Source organism: Pelobates fuscus, chromosome 3 (assembly GCF_036172605.1).
Source record: "Pelobates fuscus isolate aPelFus1 chromosome 3, aPelFus1.pri, whole genome shotgun sequence".
NCBI lineage: Eukaryota > Metazoa > Chordata > Amphibia > Anura > Pelobatidae > Pelobates > Pelobates fuscus.
In genome coordinates this window covers 94,208,148-94,232,207 of record NC_086319.1, presented here as the reverse complement: position 1 = coordinate 94,232,207, position 24,060 = coordinate 94,208,148, and the positions used below count along the sequence as shown (strand labels likewise).

Sequence of the window (24,060 nt, the reverse complement as noted above, 5' to 3'; positions counted from 1 at the left end):
TTAGAACCCAAAACACTTAGACTTTAGGGTGTGCTCCAAATTTTGCCAAAGGCTTAACATGTGTTTGCATTAAGCAAACCAATTAACGTAATGTACCAGGACAAAATAAGGATTATTGTTATGAAACTCAATCTTAATTATAAAGTATCCAATAAAGAAATGCATATATTTATCTACTGTGTGAATATTAGCTGCAGTTGGATGCAACATATAAGCACAAAATAGGTCAATCATGCCTGGTATCTGTGTTCATTATGATGCATACTTAAAAGCATGACAGCAGATAATGAATAATTTTAACAGGCATTCTTGGTACTGAGATCACAGGCAAAGTAAAGGTCCCAGAATCCTTTATTCCTCGCTTTCTCTGGATATAATTAGTATATTAGCTATTACTAATGTAACTTTGTCAGGGGGTACAAGAAATATACCTGTTAGGGGCACCATAAAGCAAATGTATGCATAAATACACACACACACACACACACACATATATATATGCATACACACACACACACACACACACACACACACACACACATATATATATATATGCATACACACATACACACACACACACACACACATATATATATATATATATATATACACACACACACACACACACACACAAAATTCTAATATGTAAGTGTTATTATTTTCTGTTTTGTTTCCATTAAATAATGTACTATTTATTCATACTTAAATGGAAAATATATATAAATGCTTGCACCCGCCCCCTCCAAGAATGAGACAAAAAAAAAAAAAAAAAAACATTGCAATGTTTTCCAATTGGCTGATATATTAAATGCCTTCAAAAGACATTCAATCCTTTCACTTCCCAAGAAGATGCATACTCAGGTGGCAAACAAATACATTCATAAAATACATAACGTTTAATAAGATATGTTGTGCATTCATATGGTGTGTGTATTCATATGATTTGGACTTATACAAATAAAAGGCATAACATGTAACTTATAGCGGTAAGGTTTGATAATGCAGGTGCTTCACTTGCGCATTAGACCAAGGGGGGGTCATTTTGGACCCTTTGCTTTGGTCAAACTGCAAAAATGGTTGATAAACCAGAGGATGGTGCCAACTAGCACTACAACAGGATGTCATTATGGTTCGTAGAAAACATTCGGGGAGTTGGTATAGTTTCACTACCACGGGAGAAGTGCTCCATTATAAGGTCTATCTACAAAGATGTGGTGAAAGGCAAGCATTGCAGGGACATTTCCTTCCACCAGCCGTTCTACTCTACTCGAACGATGGAGGACTCGCTATCACTTGTCTGGCCTGCACTTTTTCAATGAAACAGATACCAGCATACAGGGTGAAACAGATCCATTCTCTTATATTACATAAATGTAGATGCAATGATTTTTGCAAACGTTTGACACTAAAACCAAAAAATAAGAAGAATTAAGACATAGTGAATAATTATGACCTAATCTACAGATTTTACTTAAAGGGACACTCTAGTCACCAGAATAACTACAGCTTATTGTATTTGTTCTGGTGTGTATAATCAGTCCTTTCAGGCTTTTTGTTGTAAGCACTGTCTTTTCAGATAAAATGCAGTGTTTACATTACAGCCTAGTGACACCTCCAGTGGATACTCCTCAGGCGGCTACTGGAGGTGCTTATTGGGTCAGTACTGACGTTCAGTGTCTCCACACTCTATGGTGACACTGAACTTTCCCCATAGAGATGCACTGATTCAATGTCCCTGGCTCGCCTGTTGGCGTATGGAGGTTTCTGGAATGGCTTTTTAAATTGTTGACAAACTGCTCAATTACACTTTTGGCAGGTCTACAATTGCGTGCTAGGGAACGGAGTTACAGAGAGCGGCATATACTGGAGGATAGTGACAGAAAAATTTTGACTGTGTATGGAGAAAAAGCAAGTAGCAAAAGAGAGATGCAGTCCATAAACGTGCAGTTGCCAACATTAACCATATTTTGAGGATTGCAATTCTCATGATACTCATTCAGCCATTTGGACATAAGCTCACAACACGTGAAGTGCCAAAGTTATCCGGGGTTTGCTGACTAGGTTCCCCACTGACATCATGGGACACGTTGTACACAAACAATGACTAATTTTGGTTCTGCGGATGTCTGTGAATTATGTCTTCTCATCATGTTCTGTCAGCTGGAAGTCCGGCTGGGAATCATGGAAATTGCATTTCAGACATATGTGTGTCGTGAGGTTAGCCATTGTTCATCAATTAAATTCCTCATGATCCTCAGTCAAGATAATGACTTACTGAGCATGGAGGAAAATAAAGTCCACAAATACCTTGATTGCTATGATTAGCGAGGATCAATACATTTTACAAGTTTAATCTTTATTACTAGAAACTTGTCCAGGGGTTTGTAAGTTGGATTTCTCATGATACCAAGTAGCTTTTAGGCATCAAAAAGGTGGGCTACTGAAAAAAAGTCAGATATTTTAAAGTACACAATTAAATCACGCAATACATGCTTTTCTAACAGTCCCCCTGACCACCCAACAGAACAAGTCTGTCACCTTATGTTAGGAGGATTGTTGTAAAGTTCAGTGCACGATCATTTTTAAAGGAACATTTATATGGGGGGAAATTTATAAATAAATGAATGTTTTGCTTTTCGTTATATACCTGCATGTCACTTTAGTATTCAAGAAACATTGTAGAAAAACTATTTTTTTACTTGCCAAAATCTGGAATTATTGTAAGCCAAGTGTAATGAGCAATGTCAGCGATTACAATTTACAATGTGGCAACATATTCTACAGGAACATACACCAGGTACATACTTGTCTCCCAGTTCGGGAAGGTTGTTGTGACTGTGGCAGGGCAGGGTGGCATTACTGTTTAAGAAAGTATCTCCCTGGACTGAAAAGGAAGGGAGGGCATGACTGCAGGCCATGGTGGGGGGTTGTGGCTATATTGGATACTTTGTTGCAATATTAAATATAAAGCAGTGCAGAGGAGGGGCCATATCAGTTTCTCAGTAAAGTGAGGAGTGAGAACGTACTAATTTCCCACTCACCCTCCCTATAGTGTTTTGACTGTGTATCGCGCTTGTTCTGGTATGTTTTTTTGTTCTGGTTTGTTCTTTCTTCTCGTTGTCACAGCTGCAGCGGTGTTCCTGGCCAGCGCATTGGAAATTGAGGAGTCAACTTGGGGAGTCGCAGCCTGCCGAGGGCTGATGGCGGTAGGCAGGCTGATATGAACTCATGGACAAAGAAGTGGTACCTGCCTGTTGGGAGAAGTCTCAACAGCTGGCAGTTGGATGGAAAGCTGGTCTGTGTCAAAATTTAATAAAGCTGTGGCCGTTGCCCTTACCCATAACTATGGTGTGGTGTTATTATTTACGGAGGGCAACGGGAGGTGGGGTTTTTCTGGATCAGCAGTCAAGCATGTCAGAGTGGAATATGTACGCACTGAGCCATCACTCAAGATTGCCGCCCTTGAAAGCCCCCATGTATTGCTAAAACACAAGTTGGCTCTGCAATTTTGTGGTCCCGTATAGACTTGGACTTTAGGTAGTCGTAAGTCAATTATACATGCACTTAATTGTGACAAATAAGAAGAAGATGTGTGAAGGGCTCTGCACAAAGGAGTTTGCAGTGTAAAGATTGAAAGTTTATGAATAATGTATTATCTCTAACACTCCATGTCCTGACCTGATTTGACATTATCTGTGGGTATGCCTTTAAAAAAAAAAAAAAAAAGAGGCAAAAATGTAACCAGGCAGGATTAACGCCGTTAACTAGACATGCAAGGAAAGTAGCATTCTCAACCATATTGTGTAATCCATGATGTCACTGTTAAATACAATTATTCAGAGTAGATATCTCTGTTATTTTATAGGAGAATGTATTAGTCAACTTGTGATTTGGTCACTTCCAGGACTGGTTAGTAATAAAAAAAAATGTAAGTCCTCATCTTTTTTTTTTTTTTACAGATGCCCACGCCTGGGGATAAGAATAGAAACGAGTGATCCGGTCTTGGTCAAAATCCCCTTGTGCAATTGATTATGGGAATAATAGTTATTACAATGCAGCGGGGATCTACAACCCCTGTTCCTTTCGATCTATATGAATGTATAAAAATTATTTTACTTTATTGAGGAATCTCTGGCCACAGGAGATATATTACATATATATATATACACATATATATCATATAGTTTCCCTTTAACAACAGAAAATAAACAGGCCAGAGGCCTTTGAAACTGGACTTTGTCTTGGCCAGGCTTTCTTACCCTAGAGGGCTGTGCAGTTGCCAAAAGATCCTGGACAAACACACACAGGGAAGTAAGTTTGTCACTATATATATATATATATATATATATGCACACAAGTACATTCGGGCTAGGGGTGTAGCAAACACCAAGGCCCAATGATGTGAAGGGCAATATTCTGACAACCGGCTTGGGCAAATCAATCGGAGTTACAATTTCAATAACATGTATATAAAGGGGAGCCGTTGGTAGCCTGGTAGGGTGGCTTGTGTTATTTGTATCTCCTCTCCCCTGCTTTAATGATCGTAATGCCTCTTATCGGGTCCCTCTTTTGGCCGTGAACAGAGGGTACCCAATTCTTTAACTTACCAGCAATTTCAAGTATATATTCTGTGCAGATTTTGTCTTTTCTTTTAATAGTTATGCGCTAAGACCCTTGAGGAGTCAAGAACATTCAGTACATACAACTCAGTATGTAATTATTGAATTGAAAGCCTGCAGGGTGATAAATGGAGCAGATCGACATTCATTTTGTTGTAGTGCACATATATCTAACAAGCAAAAACATTCTTTCAATAGTGCAAAATATAATACAGTAAGAAAAAAAAATGATGCAATTGTAATAAGTGCATTACTTGTTCAAATATACCAAACAGCACTTTTCATGCAAAGATAGTCTATGTGCAGCGTAATGCTACTTTAAAAAAAAAAAAAACTGTGCAGAAGTATGCAGCAACATCAAATATTGTGAAAAAAAAATAATATAAAGGCAAACATACAAAGTGAAAATGGTGTGCAATAAAATGTTTATAGTTAGCTTTCCAGTGATTTTGATTAAAGAAACAGAGGAGCTAGTTTTGAAAATACAAGGATGACACTTTCAGAAATCTTTCAGTAATATCGGTTTGTTTAACCAACAACTTGGCTTCCACCATCTTTTTGAAAGTTATTAACATCTGTATCTGGTTGCTGGCTGCAGTTCTTTCATTGGATGTGACATCATTATATACGGTCATCCATCACCAGCTAGGTATTGAGGCAGTTCATTTTTTCATAGAAAATGATCCCGAGGTTGATGATGCACTTCAAAATTTTATTTTGATGGCAATTAAATTTATATTGGAACATAATTATTTTTTTCATGAGGGTAAATTTTACCTACAGTTGACAGGGACCGCCATGGGAACCAGGTTCGCCCCCAGTTATGCCAACATCTATATGCGCAGATGGGAGGACATATTTGTTTGGTGCGGGCATGACTGGCGGGCGAGCCTGGTCCTATGGCGGAGATTTATTGATGACGTGATTGTCATCTGGAAGGGTACTCAAGAAGATTTTTTATTGTTTGTACAGTATTTAAATTCTAATTCCTTTAATTTGAAATTTACACCGGAGTGGCACAAAGACACTATAAATTTTTTGGACTTAAGTCTATATTGGGAGGGAGATAAAATTAGGTCCAGATGTTTCTTTAAGAAAACTGATGGGAACAGTTATGTCCATAAGTCAAGTTGCCACCATCAACCTTGGCTGAGAGGCATTGCCAAAAGTCAACTTACAAGGGTACGTAGAAATTGCTCCAATACTCAAGATTTTGAAACTCAGGCGAAACATATAAAAAATAAATTGGTGAATAAAGGTTATGATAAAAACACGATTGAAAAAGAAATTAGAATATTAAGGAATAAAGATAGAAGTGATTTACTGATTAAACGTCCAAAAAATAATCCAAATGAACATTTTAGACACTCATTCATAACGAAATACAATACAGACCATTGGAAAATTAATAGGTGCCTTAAAAAACATTGGCCCATATTACTCCAGGATCCAGTTCTTGGAAGTATCCTTCCAGACCGGCCATCTATTATCTATAAGAAGGGTCAAAACCTTAAAGATCTAGTTGCTCCCAGTTTTCCTAGAAAGGATATCCCTAAAAAGAAAGTCATTTCACATACAAAGGGATCTAAGGGATGCCAAATGTGTCGGGCTTGCTCAAGAATGAACCTAGGCTTAACTCTTCAATTTTCAAGTTATATTTCTGGAATTTCTTTCCCAGTGAAGTCCAGTATTGGATGCCACACGGATTTTGTGATTTATTTATTGCAATGTCCGTGTGGCAAACAGTACGTGGGAAAAACAAAAAGACCTCTAAAAATACGCCTCATGGAACATATTAATAATATAAGGAAAGGCATAACAACTCATTCAGTGCCAGTACACTGCAATACATGCCAGGCCTTTAATTGGAGAGATTTTAAGGGTTGTGGTATAGAACATGTGCCCGCCCACTGGAGAGGAGGAAATAGGGAATTGAAATTAGCACAACGGGAGACCTATTGGATATACCAATTGGATACCTTAATACCCAAAGGTTTAAATATAGATGTTGATTTGGCCAGTTTCATGGTATAAGGGTATTTTTTTCTAAAGATGTTCTTGGATCTAAGGGGGGATTTCCATCTTCTGCCACATAGTTTTTTTCTCTAGATTGATATTTTATTTTTTATTTTTTTATTAATATATTTTTTTATTATTGTTTTTTGTTCTTATTTTTAATTTTAATTTTATTTATATTTATTTTTACTTTATTTTATTTAACTGTTTATTATTTTTTATTATTACTATTATTATTTTTTATTATATAATTTGTTTATACTTTTTCTTTTATTTTTATTCTTATTTTTATTTATTTTTTATTCTATTTTTATTTTTATTTTTATTTATTTATTTTTTCCTTTATTTCTAGTTCATTTTATTTTATTCATATTTATATTTATTTTTTATTTAATTATTTATTTATTTAATTGTATACATATAGTATTTATATAATTTTTCTTATTATATATATTTTTTGTAGTCTATGTATATATTTATACTATAGCAATTGGCAGAAGATGAAAGTCCTACAGCTCTATTGGATGATGTATCTCTTTGTTATTTATAAGTGTTTACTTTTAATTCGAAAGTCTGATGACTGATTGCGATTATTTTGAGATTATTTTCAGTCATTTAACTACTCGAGTGGCTGTTCCATGCTTGGAACGCATATGCCGCATTTGGAACGCAACGTTGGCGTCACGACGTACGTCGCCGTCCGCAACCGGAAGTATGCGCATGGAACGCAACCGGAAACGGACATTTGGAACGCAAATCTAGATGAACTAGACGGACGAAAAACGGCTATGTCTTTTTGCCGCGAAATTACAGAATGAGAGCCATCTGGAGGCAATATACCCTGATGGGAGAAGTGGTTCCAGGAGAGAATTCTCCAATCAACACACGGACTGGTTGTATTTAAGGGACTCTGTTGGGGGTGGGATTATGCATGCTTTGTATTTTATGTGATTGTTTAAACTGCAGAATTTTCTCTGATGAAGTCCAAGTTGTTTGGACGAAACGCGTTAGATTGCAGTTATTTTTAAAATTTTACTGATTGAATTTTTCAAGGCTATTTATTGCCTTTTGAATAAAGAAAAACATTTTTTACATTTCAACTGGCATTCTTCCATTTCCTGTGAAAGACAGAGCAACCTATCCGTGGAAGGCAAATACCATTTCAGCCCATTTTGGGCTTAAAGGCGCATTACCCTACACCATCTCGTGAGTGCAATCTTTGTGGGTTTAATCCAATTATTGTTAATGTACTTCACTATGTGATATATATTCTTTTTTTTCTAGTTATTCAGCTGTATCCCATTTTTTGTCTATATCCATATCTATATTTGAGGTTCGTTTGGGGGAAACCTCTTGGGAAGCTGTATCCATCTTATACGCAGTTAAGTACCTCTGCATATTCCTACCATTGAGTTGGTTAGGTGTACTTGTGTATATATATTTTTGTGTGCATTTTTTCTTCTTCATACACATACTTTCTGTGGATGTGACAGATGAGATTGGGGATCTGTTGCTCTTAAAGTACCTGAACCTTCCTGGGTGTGATCGTTCTGAGTGGCACTAGTTTTTAAATTTGCTACTTTATCTTATCAATTTGTACTAATTTACCTGCACAATGTTTGTGTGTGCGTGTATATTATATATATATATATATATATTTAAAAAAACTTTTAGACACTTTGTTTGTGAAAAGGATTACACTGGACACTTTATTTTTTTTTTATTGCACACCCTTTGCACAAATATTTTGTTGTTAAAGTGTTTGTTTTTTTCCCAAGTTATGGATTACTGCAAAACATTAATAGTTAGAAAGGATGGACTAGACAGGATTTTATATACATTTCATTGGTATACTGTAAGTAGCGTTGTTGGGGTTCCCAAGAGCTACAACCACAGTTTATGTGAGGTGGCTGCGGTTATTAATCCTAATTCACTTGCCTTTCTGATATGCTGGGGAAAATGAGACGTTGTAGAGGAGAATGAGAACAGTCATGAGAACACCCACCTATTTGTACATTCTGGAGCTGCTCTAATATCCATGCCCAGCGAATTGGCTCGCACCCACACTGTGCAAAACTGAAAGCCTCCGCATTTAAAAAACAATCAACCCATACACAGACATACATACATACATAAAACACACGTACACATTTATCAAGGAGGAAAGCAAACTTCTAATGCCTCAGATTAAATGGAATTCCCCAGAAACACCCAGGAAGTGACAAGGCCTAAGAGAATGACTTGATCCGGCTGTGTTAGTAGGCCAAACAGCATTACCATAATTCTTCCGTTCCTAAACTCTCTAAGAGGACTGACAGCACATAGCTGAGCACTGCATTATTATATTTGTTTATATTCAAAGCATTTGAGTCTTACAATGGTTGCCAAGCAACCATAGTGCCTGATATTTCCCCGGGGAGAAAATTCATCTGTCAGTACTGATAAACTGGAGATGCTTACAATCTATTGAAGAATGACTAGTCATCACAGAAAATGAGAAATGCATAGCAACGTAGTGAATAAGACAAGAACAGAGACCCAGGAAATTAAATTCGAAAAGTTGTATTCATTAGTCATTGACCAGTGATAATGAAGACGGGAGAAAAATACATAAATAAATATGTGCAGTTAAAGGTGTAGTTTCACCTAAAGAGCAAAAGATCACTTATGTGTTTCATTTTATACATCACAAGGGCAAAAAAGGAAAAGCATATTTGCGATCAACCGCACGGTTGCTCGTGGTTTCTCGATAGTCGACAAAGTTGGGTGAATAAAATAATGGAATAGAGTTCACAGATAGCAAGATAGCTGACATTCAAGCCTTTTTTTATATAAATTCTACCAGCAGTTTATTTGTGATATCAGGCAAGATTTTATTCAGAATATTTGTCGAAATAGCTACTATTTACAGCCATGCTAAACAACGTTTAACAATTTATATCTGCACTGATAGCTCAACAAAACAGGGTAAACAAACTATTTCAGTGGGCTCCGTAATTGTCGGAACACTACATTTTCATTCATCAGACCCATGGCAACTCCCCACAATACGTTGTTTAGTGAAGCAGCACTGCATTCCTAAATGCAACGGAGAGTCACCTGAAACTTGAAAGAGCTAATGAAGAGGATTTGTAGAATTAATGTCGCTATATATTATATAACCAGAGCTGCCATCAGAAATCCCCATCTGCTACTTGTGTCTCCTCCTCCACCCAACCTTGGGACTCACGGTCAACCACCCACAACTATGCATGCGTTTTCTGGACCAGTTGGGAGTGACCTCTGCTATCCCTCAATTAGATTGTGTTAAACCTTCATTGATGCCAGACTATACATCAGTTTCCTCTGCTTCACTGGGCCTTTTTCCACTTATGGTAGCCCTAACAGTTGAAGAATGGATCAAACATGAAATTTTAACATCAATGAGTGGATCGCTGGGGTAATGCCATGCATGTACCTCTGTAATCATTTTGGTCTCAAAACCATTAGAACGGTCATAGGCCTCTTTTATACACAAACTAGTTGTGGCCTTGACTAAGAAATACTTACATCTCGCTGGCAATAAATCCGGTGAGTTCCGACAAGAAAAGGAATGTAATGAAGAGGCAACAGCAAACAGAAACTGTAAAAAACAAAACAAAAAAAAATGTTACTTAAGGAATGCAAACACATTCTGCTGCTTAGTATTGCTGACGGCATTAGATGGCAAACAGGTTACCCAAGTCCTGGAAAACAAGGGTAAAGGGTATATTGCACATTGGGACAAAAAAAATAAAAATATATTATTCAAAAAGCAGCTGGCACCGAGTCAGAATTATGGACAATCACAATGGTGTTTCTCACAAAATACACATTACCTCAAAACATCCACTTATCTCCAGTTAGAACTAGTAGACAAGAACAGCACCTTAACAAGTCTGCCAACGTCATTTATGAGAAAAGAAAATATATCTTTATGATTCTCACAAATCATGGGAAAATACTTTTCATAATTTTTCATAATAATAATAATAATAATAATAATAATAAAACACAAACCAAAAAAAACAAACAAAAAAAAAACAAATAAGAACACCATACTGGAACATTGGCTGGATGAGCACCACAGAAAGTACAGAAAAGCAGATATGGGTGACATATCATGAATTTTAGCTGCTTAATTAAATATAAAACCTACCAATATGACTAGTAAATGGTGGGCAATAGAAAAGGATTAGCCATCAGTGCACTAGAGCAGTGCTCCCCAGCCCATAACTAAAGCACACCAATGGTCCAGGTTTTGTCAGTATGCCCACTGGAACAGAATTGGAACCATTACTCTCGAATTGGCGTAGGCAACCTTCAGCCCTCCAGATGTTGTGGACTACATCTCACATAATGCTTTGTCTGCAAATATGGCTGTAGGAGCATTCATAGGCGTGCGCACGGGGTGTGCCGGGTCACACCCTAATCCCCGCGCATGGATCGAGCCGGCAGGGAAGATCAAAATATCTCCCCTGCCGGCTCAAGCACAACAGATTAGCCCAGAGACCCCCTATACATAACACTATACCCCCTGCACCTACACACACACTAGACCCCCGATACATACACACTACACACTATACCCCCTATATACACACTACACCCTCTGCACTCACACACTCTATACCCCCTATACACTGCACTCAATCACTACACACACTCTATACTCCCTATAAACACACGTATTACACTGCATATACACACACACAAAAGCACTACAGCACTACACCCCATAACACCCTACCACTGCATTCATACTATGCCGATATACACCTCCTGTGCCCCTATGCATACACAACTCCCCTAAACACACACTACACCCCCTATTATTACCACAACAATACACACATATGCACAACACCTATACTCATACAGACAATGCCACCCCCTTCAACTCCTAGATACACGAAATTACATGCAAACGCAACACACCACTAGGCACACACACTCTAAAAGGCCCTATAAACACACACACACACATATAATATACAGCTCAAAAACACACCTATACACTACAGGCCCAGTGGCGGATCCAGAACCTGATCTCGGGAGGGGCACTTGTAGATTATTTAAAGAAATAATCCAGGCACAATAACCACTACAGCTCAGTGTAGTAGTTATGGCGCCAATAGTGCCAGGATCCCATCCCAGAGTACCGTGATGAGGAGGGGGGACATATTTCGTTCCCTGGTGGTCCAGTCAGATTCCCTGGTGGTCCGGTGGTGGTGAGGTGAACTCTAGCCCGCGCTACAGGGCTAGAGTTCACTCTCGCGAGATTTGGAGCGTTGCCGTGGTTACCGTGGCAACGCTCCAAATCTCGCGAGAGGAGGACCCGGAGGAGCTGCAGGTAAGAGCTTCCGGGTCCTCTCTCACTCCCTCCCCTGCCGGCTGTCAGCAATGTGCCTGCGGACCGGGGAGGGGGATCAGAGATCAGAGATCTCCCTCCCCGGTCCGCACGCACATTGCAGGGCTGGCACTTGGGCAATGTCAGCCCTGCATTAGCCGGCCGGGGAGAATCTCGGGGGGTGCAATTGCCCCGTTGCGCCCCCCCCCTGGATCCGCCACTGTACAGGCCCCAGCTACATATTATACACCACAAACAGATCCCTTTACACTTTACAGAATAACCGGTCTCCTCTACACACATGCAATCACATAAAAAAACATCCAAACAAATATAACACCGCAGGGAGCATTCCCACACGTGCAAAACACACTTTAACAATCATTTTACACTTGTGTTCTCTAGTACCCCCTACTGGGGACACCAGAGACAAGTCACTAGGACTTTTTCTCCATCAGACAGCACTGAATGCTCTGGTGGGGTATCACATGAACATAACAATTGGGAGGGCAGGGGGTGCTATAACGCGCCCCATTTCTGGCCTACCCTTCCTAGTGGGCTGCTCTGCCTGGGCTGACTTTGTCCCAGTCCAGCTCACCGGCCCACAGGCAGGAGAGGACCCAGGGAGCTCTAGCCAGCAGTTCCACTGGGTCCCTCTCGCGAGATCACACTAGGACCACCAGGGATCAGGCATGGCAGCACACACACACACTAACTAGCAGTGTGTGTGTGTGTGTGTGTATATATATATATATATATATATATATAAATACACACTACACACATATATACGCGGCGTGTGTGTTTGTGCTTTAGGGTGCACACCCTAATGCAATAGGCTGCGCACGCCTATGGGAGCATTATGGGAGATGCTGTCCACAATGTCTGGGGTACCAAAGATTGAGTATGAAACACACCAGATTCAGAGTATACATGTTAAACTGTTTAGCAGTCTAGAGTCCATTTTTGAAACAAACTAACAATTGTATTTAGATCTTTTACAATATTACAATATTTATTTACTAGGAACTTAACATTCTCATTCCAATGGTCTTCTTTAGGTATTTTAAAGCCATATTTCTCAGAACCTGTCCTAAAGGCCCAGCAATGATGTGGATAGCACCATTGTTTTCAAAATGAATAGTAACAGTCAAAATATGGACTGTTCACAGCTCTTAAAGGACCACTATAGGCACCCAGATCACTTCAGCTCAATGAAGTGGTCTGAGTGCCAGGTCCATCTAGTGTTAACCCTGCAGCTGTAAACATAGCAGTTTCAGAGAAACTGCTAGGTTTACACTAGGGTTAATTCAGCCTCTAATGGCTGTCTCACTGACAGCCGCTAGAGGCGCTTCCCACTGTGAAAATCACAGTGAGAAGACGCTGCCGTCCATAGGAGAGCATTCCTAGGGACTGTTTGAATGCGCGCGCAGCTCTTGCCACGCATGTGGCGCTGACGTTGGAAGAGGGAGGAGAGTTCACCAGCGCCGAGGGAGCCTGGCGCTGTAGAAAGGTAAGTGTTTAACCCCTTCAGCCCAGCAGGTGTGGGACCCTGAGGGTGGGGGGGGGGGGGGGGGGGACCTAAAGACCCTATAGTGCCAGGAAAACAAGTTTGATTTCCTGGCACTATAGTGGTCCTTTAACCCCTTAAGGACTGAGCCAAATGTACACATTGTGAACAAAACAAAACGAACACAAAACCTGGCATTTGCGCTATATGTCTGTCCAACCGTAATTCACCTCTTTCATATTAAATGCACCCCCCCTTATTATATATCATTTTATTCAGGGGAAACAGGGCTTTCATTTAATATCAAATATTTAGCTATGAAGCATAATTTAATATGAAAAAAATAAGATTTTTTTTTAGTTCTACATGACATTTTAACTGTCAATGTCATAATACGGTTTGCTTTTACTGCAATAAAATACACATATTTGTATTCAGCAAAGTCTCACGTGTAAAACAGTACCCCCTATGTACAGGTTTTATGGTGTTTTGGGAAGTTACAGGGTCAAATATAGCACGTTACATTTGAAATAAAAATTAGCCAGATTGGTTACGTTGCCTTTGAGACTGTATAGTAGCCCAGGAATTAAATTTACACCCATAATGGCATACCATTTGCAATAGTAGACAACCCAAGGTATTGCAAATGGGGTATGTCCAGTCTTTTTTTAGTAGCCATTTGGTCACAAACACTGGCCAAAGTTAGCGTTAGTATTTGTTTGTGTGAAAAATGCAAAAAAACCCCAATTTTGACCAGTGTTTGTGACTAAGTGGCTACTAAAAAAGACTGGGCATACCCCATTTGCAATACCTTGGGTTGTCTACTATTGCAAATAGTATGCCATCATAAGGGTAATTTTAATTCTTGGGCTCCCATAGGGTCTCAAAGGCAACGTAACCAATCTGGCGAATTTTTATGTGAAAAAAATGAAACAAGCCTTATATTTGACTCTGTAACTTTTCAAAACACCATAAAACCTGTACATGAGGGGTACTGTTGTACTCGGGAGACTTCGCTGAACACAAATATTTGTGTTTCAAAACAGTAAAAAGTATCACAGCAATAATATCGTCCGTGTAAGTGCTGTTTGTGCAAAAATGCAAAATCCGTCACTTTTACTGGCGATATCATCGTTGTAATACATTTTACTGTTTTGAAACACTAATATTTGTGTTCAGCAATGCAGCAGCCAGCTAACCCGGCCATGTGATTGAGAGGTCCTCGCAAGGACTTCACTCTTACATGGCCGGGGGGGGGGGGGGGGGTGGAGGGGGGGAGCCGGAGGAGGCAGGATCTGCCGCGGGGGATCCGCCGGCGTGGGATTGCCGGTGACCGGGTAAGTTAAAAAAAAAACGGATGGCGTACTATTACGCCCTGTGGCGTTTAGAGCCGCTTAGAATATGGCGTAATAGTACGCCCTCCGGTTTTAAGGAGTTAATGAAGACTCAATACTTCCTAAAAAATTGATGAACTGCCAGTAGTGGCTTGGTCAAACTCCCAAGTCCATACTAGGTAGGATTAAAGAACCTTTAACACGTTGGTAGATGTGATATTCTGTAGTTGCTACAAGACAAGTTCTGAGAAGTACAGAGAATGCTTTATGAGGCAGATGATAAGCAAAATGGACATTGAATTGGATCTGCATGAACTTATTACATAGATATATACTCCTTTTACATATCACACATGAATGTTAATTCATTACATTAATGGGAATTTTCAGATACAAAAGGACAGATTTTTATGGAACCTTTAAATACATATTCCCCATTAATGTTTTCTAAAAATAGGGAAATGTATATATTCCATATTAAATAATCACCTCTAGCTTGATTAATAATTAGCTTTCCTGATAAATTAAGAACCAACATGTACCTGGGCAAACAAACCCTAATTTAAAGGTGCATTCAAACATGTATTCCTGACCATCTGGTGTTAAAACCACCATCTGGCCAGCCCATGTCCATGGCGTAGGAACCCCCAAAAATCTGGGGGGGATAGCATTTTTACTCGCCGGGTATATTCTTATTCCGTAAACTAGGAGTTGTTTATCCCATTGTACAGCGCTACGGAATTTGCTGTCGCTATATAAATGATAAAATAATAACATTAAAGGGTCACTACAGGGAAGGGGTTTTACTTACCCGGATAAATTAGAGATTAGTGCCATGAATAATATACTAGATTGTCTACTTACAACCAGATGAGGATGATGATGGGCTCTAGCTCCAGTCTGGCTCAACTGGTCTGGTGTAGAACAGGCTCTCTGGAGGCTGTTTGTAACTGTAGTCACAAAAATCAATGTTCTGGGAGAACGGGAAGCAGCTCCATTTTTTGGGGGCCCTTTACACGGCTCAAGGTCTGGGTCCCAGGGTCCACCTTCATGTTCCACCAATTGTTCACAGGGGGTGGAGTGTGTAGGGGATGTCCTGATATGTGTGTAAGGAATGCATTGTGTGAATCTGTGTTTGTATGTGTATGTACGGGATGCAGTGTGTGCGTCTGTAAGGGGTGCATTGAGTGTGTGTAAGGAATGCATTGTGTGTTTCTATGTGTGTAAGGGATGCATTGTGTGTAAGGGTTGCATTGCTTGTGTGTGTGTGTCTAATTCATTGTGTGTGTAATGCATTGTGTGTTTTTCTGTGTGTAAGGGGTGCATTGTGTGTGTGATGGATGTCAATCTCTCCCCCTCCCTTGTCACTCTTCTCCCCCATCCCTCCCTCGTCACTCTCTTCTCCCCCCCCTCCCTCCCTCGTCACTCTCTTCTCCCCCCTCCCTCCCTCGTCACTCTTCTCCCCCTCCCTCCCTTGTCACTCTTCTCCCCCCTCCCTCCCTTGTCACTCTTCTCCCCCCTCCCTCCCTTGTCACTCTTCTCCCCCCTCCCTCCCTTGTCACTCTTCTCCCCCTCCCTCCCTTGTCACTCTTCTCCCCCCTCCCTCCCTTGTCACTCTTCTCCCCCCTCCCTCCCTTGTCACTCTTCTCCCCCCCTCCCTCCCTTGTCACTCTTCTCCCCCCTCCCTCCCTTGTCACTCTTCTCCCCCCCTCCCTCCCTCGTCACTCTTCTCCCCCCCTCCCTCCCTTGTCACTCTTCTCCCCCCTCCCTCGTCACTCTTCTCCCCCCCTCCCTCCCTTGTCACTCTCTTCTCCCCCCTCCCTCCCTTGTCACTCTCTTCTCCCCGCTCCCTCCCTTGTCACTCTTCTCCCCCCTCCCTCCCTTGTCACTCTTCTCCCCCCCTCCCTCCCTTGTCACTCTTCTCCCCCCTCCCTCGTCACTCTTCTCCCCCCCTCCCTCCCTTGTCACTCTCTTCTCCCCCCCTCCCTCCCTTGTCACTCTCTTCTCCCCCCATCCCTTGTCAATTTCTTCATCCCCCATTCCTTCCCTCCCCCCCTCATCCCCTCCCTCCCCTCTCTATTTCTCCCCCCTCCCTTGTCCATTTATTCCTCCCCCCATTCCTTCCCTCCCCCCTCTATTTCTCCCCCTCCCTTGTCACTCTTTTCTACCCCCCTCCCTTGTCAATTTCTCCCCCCCCCCCTCCCTCTGGTGTAGCGCGGCCGAGCTCTGTATGGTCCACAGGTACAGGGAGCCTCTGTCTCCTGTACCCGGCCGGACTAAAAGGAAGTGCACACTCAGTGTGCACTTCCTGTCAGTCCGGCCGGGTACAGGAGACAGAGGCTCCCTGTACCCGCGGACCATACAGGGCTCGGCCACGCTACAGTGGGGGAGTGACAGGAGGGAGCGCTGAGTGCTTCCCTCCTGTCAGCCCCTCTCCTCATGCTGCGCCCGGGCGGTGCGCCCTCATGGACGCACCAGCCCGGGCAAAGCTGCAGCCGTCTGAGGCTCTCTGCAGAGCGCTCGGGCGGCTGCAGCATGAGGGGGGCCGGCGCTCCTGTGCGGCCGGCGGAGCTGGGGGGGTTTGTCTATACCCTGTCCCCCCCGCATGATTTGCTGGGGGGGATGCGTCCCCCCAACCCCCCTGATTCCTACGCCCATGCCCGTGTCCCCCTAAATATAGTATAATCTTACTTTTACTCCAATCTGCTGCTGCTGGCTCTGCCCCTGAACTGCCTGCTTGGCTGACATCATCAGAAGTGTTGATCAAAAGCCAATCACAATGCTTTCCCATAGGATTAGCTTAGAACTGTCAAGGAGGCAAATCGGGGCAGAGCCAGCACAAGCCAAACACAGCCCAGGCCAATCAGCATCTCCTCATAAATATGCATTGAATCAATGCATCTCTATGAGAAAAGTTCAGTGTCTCCAAGGAGAGTGCAGCACTCCCCAAGGAAGCACTTCTAGCAGCCATCTGAGGAGTGGCTAGTGGAGGTATCCCAAGGTCTAGGCTGTAATGTAAACACTGGATTTTCTCTAAAAAGGGAATGATTAAACTCACCTGAAAAAAATACAATAAGCTGTAGTTGTTTTGGTGACTGTAGTGTCCCTTTAAGTCTTAAGAGTTAGGTGTAAATATCTGCATTTGCACTGTTCTACTTTTTATATCAAATGCATCACCTAACACTAATCTGAAACAGTCAGATCTGAGAAACTTCAACTTAAAAAAATAAATACCGTATATACTCGAGTATAAGCAGAGTTTTTCAGCACATTTTTTGTGCTGAAAAACCCCAACTCGGCTTATACTCGAGTCACTGTCTGTATTATGGCAATTTACATTGCCATAATACAGACAGGGGGCTGTGGGGGCTGCAGAGCTCTTACTTACCTCTCCTGCAGCTCCTGTCAGCTCCCTCCGCCTCCGCGCCGGTCCGTTCAGCACCTCTGTCAGCTCCCAGTGTAAGTCTCGCGAGAGCCGCGGGGTCATAGTGCGGCTCTCGCGAGACTTACACTGGGAGCTGACAGAGATGCTGACCGGACCGGCGCGGAGGAGAAGGGAGCTGACAGGACCTGCAAGAGAGGTAAGTGCTCTCTGCCAGCCCCCCTCTTCCCCCCACTGAACTGCCAATGCCACTGGACCACCAGGGAAGGAGAGCCCCCCTCCCTGGCCAGCTAGGAAGCAGGGGGGGGGGACAATTTTTTTTTTAAATAAAATACAAAATACAAAAAAATAATTACATTAAACAATAATCATAATAAAAAATTATTAAAATAATTTTAAAAAAATAATAAAATTGCCCACCCCCCACCAAGGCTCAGCTACACACACACACTGCATTCATACACACACACACTGCACTCATACACACACACACACACTGCACTCATACACACACACTGCATTCATACACACACACACACTCTGCATTCATTATACACACACACTGTAAATAAATATTCAATTAATATATTTTTTTTAGGATCTAATTTTATTTAGAAATTTACCAGTAGCTGCTGCATTTCCCACCCTAGTCTTATACTCGAGTCAATAAGTTTTCCCAGTTTTTTTGGGTAAAAGTAGGGGCCTCGGCTTATATTCGGGTCGGCTTATACTCGAGTATATACGGTAAGTAAAAAAAATACACCTAGCAAATGGTTCAGAAGGGGAAAAAAAAAAAAAACATATGCTGTAATTTCAGCTTTTTAAATTACTTACTTCCCATTACTCCCACACGTGTTAATACAGAAATTCCACGTACGTTGCTGGGCTGATTTAGATTTCCATGGAATAGGAAGCACTGTATTTTAATTGTTTAAACCACAAAAGTGTTTTGTTTGTTTTGTTTTTTTAATTAGATTCAAACTTCCACTTTTGGTCATTGTCTTGTTTCCCCATAGCATAAACGCTTTTAATGCCAGGAGTATGGCACTGAAAAGGGGATGCAAAATGTTAAACTCCTTCCATACTGGAAACACTCACCACAAACTAATGGTGAACTCACAAATGGAGTGTATGGGACCTGGTAATGCAGGGTTAATGTACCAAATCCAATAAGGTGATGATGCGGTGAGACTTCCGCCCAGCTCAAAATCCTAGCTAAGCCGATTAGTAATTTCCCTAGATCACTGGGTATCAGTGCTCAGAGCAGACAACGTCCTTGATCTCCTCTGAATGACGTTTGGCTTAATTCATTCTGAACATCGGATTCCATCTAAAAGGTGGCTTTAACCCCTTAACGACAGAGACAATTGTACAGGTTCCGAGCAAACATAAAACAAACACTAGAATTTGAGCATTTATTTGTTCTACCATAATTTACCGCTTTCATATTAAGTGTACCCACACTTATTGTATATCTTTTTTGTCCAGGAGAAACAGGGCTTTCAGTTCACATCAAATATTTAAATATAAAACACAATTTAATAGGAAAGGAAAAAAAGAGAGAAATTGAGAAATTGTGTTCATTTCTCAAGTTCTGCATGGCGATTTAACTGTGGTTCATAATACTGTTAGGTTTTACTGCTAAAAAACACACACATTTGTATTCAGCGATGTTCCACGAGTACAATGATGGAACCCATGTACAGGTTTCATGGTGTTTTTGAAAGTTACAAGGTCAAATAAAGAGCTTGCCCATTTTAGTTTTCACACATTGAAATTTGCCAGATTAGTTTGCTGGGGCTTTGTTAAGATATGGCAGCCCAGGGACGCCCCGGGTGCCACTTATTTTGATTTTGAGCAGCTGGGACCCAGCACTTGCCATCTTCTGGTTGGCAACTGCTAATCTCTCCAGCTCTCGAGCCCCCAACCGTCAAAGCGTTGCTGTTGGGTTACCATGGTAATGCTCAGCATCGCACAGCAGACTCGCAAGAGTTGGAGAGAGAGGTGCTACCGGAAACCAGAAGTGCTGGGTCCAAGCCCCTCCCAATTCAATGTGAAATCACCTGCAGCCCCACTGGACCACCAGTGAATGTAATGTTACCCTTCCCTGGTTAAAGGTAAAAGGCATTGAGGGGAAAGAATATCAGTACCGGATATCGGTTATCAGCCCAAAAGTCCACAGATAATTAGCCCTTGCAAATTAATCTGTCAAATATCAGTAGCAAGCCAGTAACAAACCTCATGTTGAGGAGTTGCATCAACAGAGAAATGGCTGTCCATGAGTGGTTCACTGGCTTTGCATCTTTTCATGTGTTGTGTTTCACAGCTGTTGTGTACAGCAAACGCAAACTCCAAGGAACCCATGTTTTAAATGGAATGAGGCAAAAATGTGATTCCTTGTTGAACTAATCTGTAATATGCCCAGTGAGAATCCTTTGCGGTAGTAACATCACTGCAAATTTACAATTTCTGTGGCAAAAGCAAGTCTTATGGCTTGACTGGTGTGCAGATTTTTGTTTCATAATGTATTTAAAAAAAAAAAAAAAAAAAAAAAAAAAAAAAATATATATATATATATATATATATATATATATATATATATACAATAAATACATTTGTATTTATTGTATAATATGGCCCCCAGCAGCACCCCATTTAAGCATGTTTAGGTGAGTGCAACCATCCCCCCATGTTTCCTATATATATATATATATATATATATATATATATATACATATATATACACACACACACACACCGACCTATATGCGTTAAAGCCATCCTTTTGCAGTGTTACAGCCCTGTTAGTTTAGTGTGATATATTTTAACAGTGCATGTATTTTATCATCATTAAAAGAAAAGAGTTTATAAAACAACAAAACAAAACCAAGCCCCCCACACCTGCATGATTCAAAGAAGGTTTCAAATGTTCATGATGTAAGGGTTTTTGCCGCCCTTGGCAAAAAAAAATTTGCCGCCCTATTTCCTCAACCCACTCATGCAGACTGACATACACTGACCCAAGCAGACTGACACACACAGACTGACGCAAGCGTATTGACTCACACTGACCCATGCAGATTGACGCACACACTGACCCATGCAGATTGACGCACACACACACACCCAGATGAATGCAGACTGACACGCGCTCACACTCACGCTGACCCATACTGCAGACAGACACCCCACAGACAGGGATGGCGCTTCCTATATGCCAATTAGGCGGATGCCTAAGGCGCTGCTTAAAAAGGGGGCTCCAGCAGGAGCTTTACTGTTCTGCTCATTTGGCCACCCCTCTATGTTGTGGTCAGTGTCTGTCTGCAGTATGAGTCAGTGTCTGTCTGTATGTGTGCGTCTGTATGGGTCAATGCTCCTGCTGGCGCCCTCCTTTGAGCAGAGCCCTATGCAGCCGCCTAATTGGCCTATAGAAGGCGCCAGCCCTGTCTGTGGGGTGTCTGTATGGGTCAGTGTGTGTGTCTGTATAGCCCTGCTTGCCATATGCCAGTGGAAATTGAGCCCTGCACTGGAGTTAAAGAGAAAGGCCCTCTTCAGGATTTTAATATTCTATTTACCTGTCCCTTATATTCAGCAAAATTATGTATTTGTGAAGTCAGAAATATAAAATTAAAAGCAGAAATGGGACTGGAACTGGGTTACACAATCTTGACTCCACATAAAACATTCTGATAAATGTTGCCCTTTTCTGTCACATGGGTTAAAAAAGGATTCAAGTTTTGGAAGACTTCAGGTTTTACCGATTGTTGTGACAGTTGTTCTTTAAGTATCCCTGGGTCGATTTATCACGCAAGGTTTGCTAGAATGACTGGCAGTGGATCTCTAACTCCTGGGACATCCAGGGCCAGAGCCTTTCCAGGCTGTGAGAAGTGCAGTCACACTGAGCTGAGCTTCGGCCTAAAACTCACACTATAAACACAGCTTACTGCACATCTCTGCACCAGGCTCGGCAGCAGCACAAGCTGTGAGTGTGCTGATTGGAAGTAATCAATAGTAGCTGCACACATAGAAACATAGAATGTGACGGCAGATAAGAACCATTCGGCCCATCTAGTCTGCCCAATTTTCTAAATACTTTCATTAGTCCCTGGCCTTATCTTATAGTTAGGATAGCCTTATGCCTATCCCACGCATGCTTAAACTCCTTTACTGTGTTAACCTCTACCACTTCAGCTGGAAGGCTATTCCATGCATCCACTACCCTCTCAGTAAAGTAATACTTCCTGATATTATTTTTAAACCTTTGTCCCTCTAATTTAAGACTATGTCCTCTTGTTGTGGTAGTTTTTCTTCTTTTAAATATAGTCTCCTCCTTTACTGTGTTGATTCCCTTTATGTATTTAAATGTTTCTATCATATCCCCCCTGTCTCGTCTTTCCTCCAAGCTATACATGTTAAGATCCTTTAACCTTTCCTGGTAAGTTTTATCCTGCAATCCATGAACCAGTTTTGTAGCCCTTCTTTGAACTCTCTCTAAGGTATCAATATCCTACTGAAGATATGGTCTCCAGTACTGCGTACAATACTCCAAGTGAGGTCTCACCGGTGTTCTGTACAATGGCATGAGCACTTCCCTCTTTCTACTGCTAATGCCTCTCCCTATACAACCAAGCATTTTGCTAGCATTTCCTGCTGCTCTATTACATTGTCTGCCTACCTTTAAGTCATCAGAAATAATCACCCCTAAATCCCTTTCCTCAGATGTTGATGTTAGGACTCTATCAAATATTCTGTACTCTGCCCTTGGGTTTTTACGTCCAAGATGCATTATCTTGCACTTATCCACATTAAATGTCAGTTGCCACAACTCTGACCATTTTTCTAGTTTACCTAAATCATTAGCCATTTGGCTTATCCCTCCTGGAACATCAACCCTGTTACATATCTTAGTATCATCAGCAAAAAGACATACCTTACCATCAAGACCTTCTGCAATATCACTAATAAAAATATTAAAGAGAATGGGTCCAAGTACAGATCCCTGAGGCACCCCACTGGTGACAAGCCCAAGCTTCGAATATACTCCATTGACTATAACCCTCTGTTGCCTGTCACTCAGCCACTGCCTTACCCATTTAAAAATATTGGAATCCAAACTTAAATATTGCAGTTTATTGATAAGCCTTCTATGTGCAACAGTGTCAAAAGCTTTACTGAAATCTAGGTAAGCAATGTCTACTGCACCACCCTGATCTATAATTTTAGTTACCCAATCAAAAAAATCAATAAGGTTAGTTTGGCATGATCTCCCTGAAGTAAATCCATGTTGTCTCTGATCTTGAAATCCATGTGTTTTTAGATGTTCAACAATCCTATCCTTTAACATGGTTTCCATCACTTTCCCCACTACTGAAGTAAGGCTTACTGGCCTATAGTTGCCCGACTCCTCCCTATTACCTTTCTTGTGAATGGGCACAACATTCGCCAACTTCCAATCTTCTGGGACTACTCCTGTTATCAATGATTGGTTAAATAAATCTGTTAATGGTTTTGCTAGTACACCACTAAGCTATTTTAATAGCTTTGGGTGTATTCCATCAGGTCCCATTGACTTATTTGTCTTTACTTTTGAGAGTTGAAATAGAACATCTTCCTCTGTAAACTCACGTGTAATAAATGACTTATTTATCCTTTTTCTTAACTGAGGTCCCTTTCCTTAATTTTCATCTGTAAATACCAATCAAAAATATTAATTAAGGCAGTCAGCTAGACCTTTATCCTCTTCTACATACCTTCCTTCTTTTGTTTTTAATCTAACTAATCCTTGTTTTACTTTTCTTTTCTCATTTATGCATCTAAAAAACTTTTGTCCC

General features: G+C 41.2%; 1 protein-coding gene across 1 annotated transcript in view; it reads right to left on the bottom strand.

Annotated features, from left to right (window-relative positions):
- Positions 1–24,060, bottom strand: part of ERGIC1 (endoplasmic reticulum-golgi intermediate compartment 1) — a 137,207-nt gene that overhangs the window by 56,453 nt on the left and 56,694 nt on the right. The window contains exon 3 of the mRNA XM_063447364.1: positions 10,185–10,257. Within this exon, the coding sequence (XP_063303434.1) occupies positions 10,185–10,257 (73 nt within the window). The remainder of the gene's footprint in view (positions 1–10,184; positions 10,258–24,060) is intronic.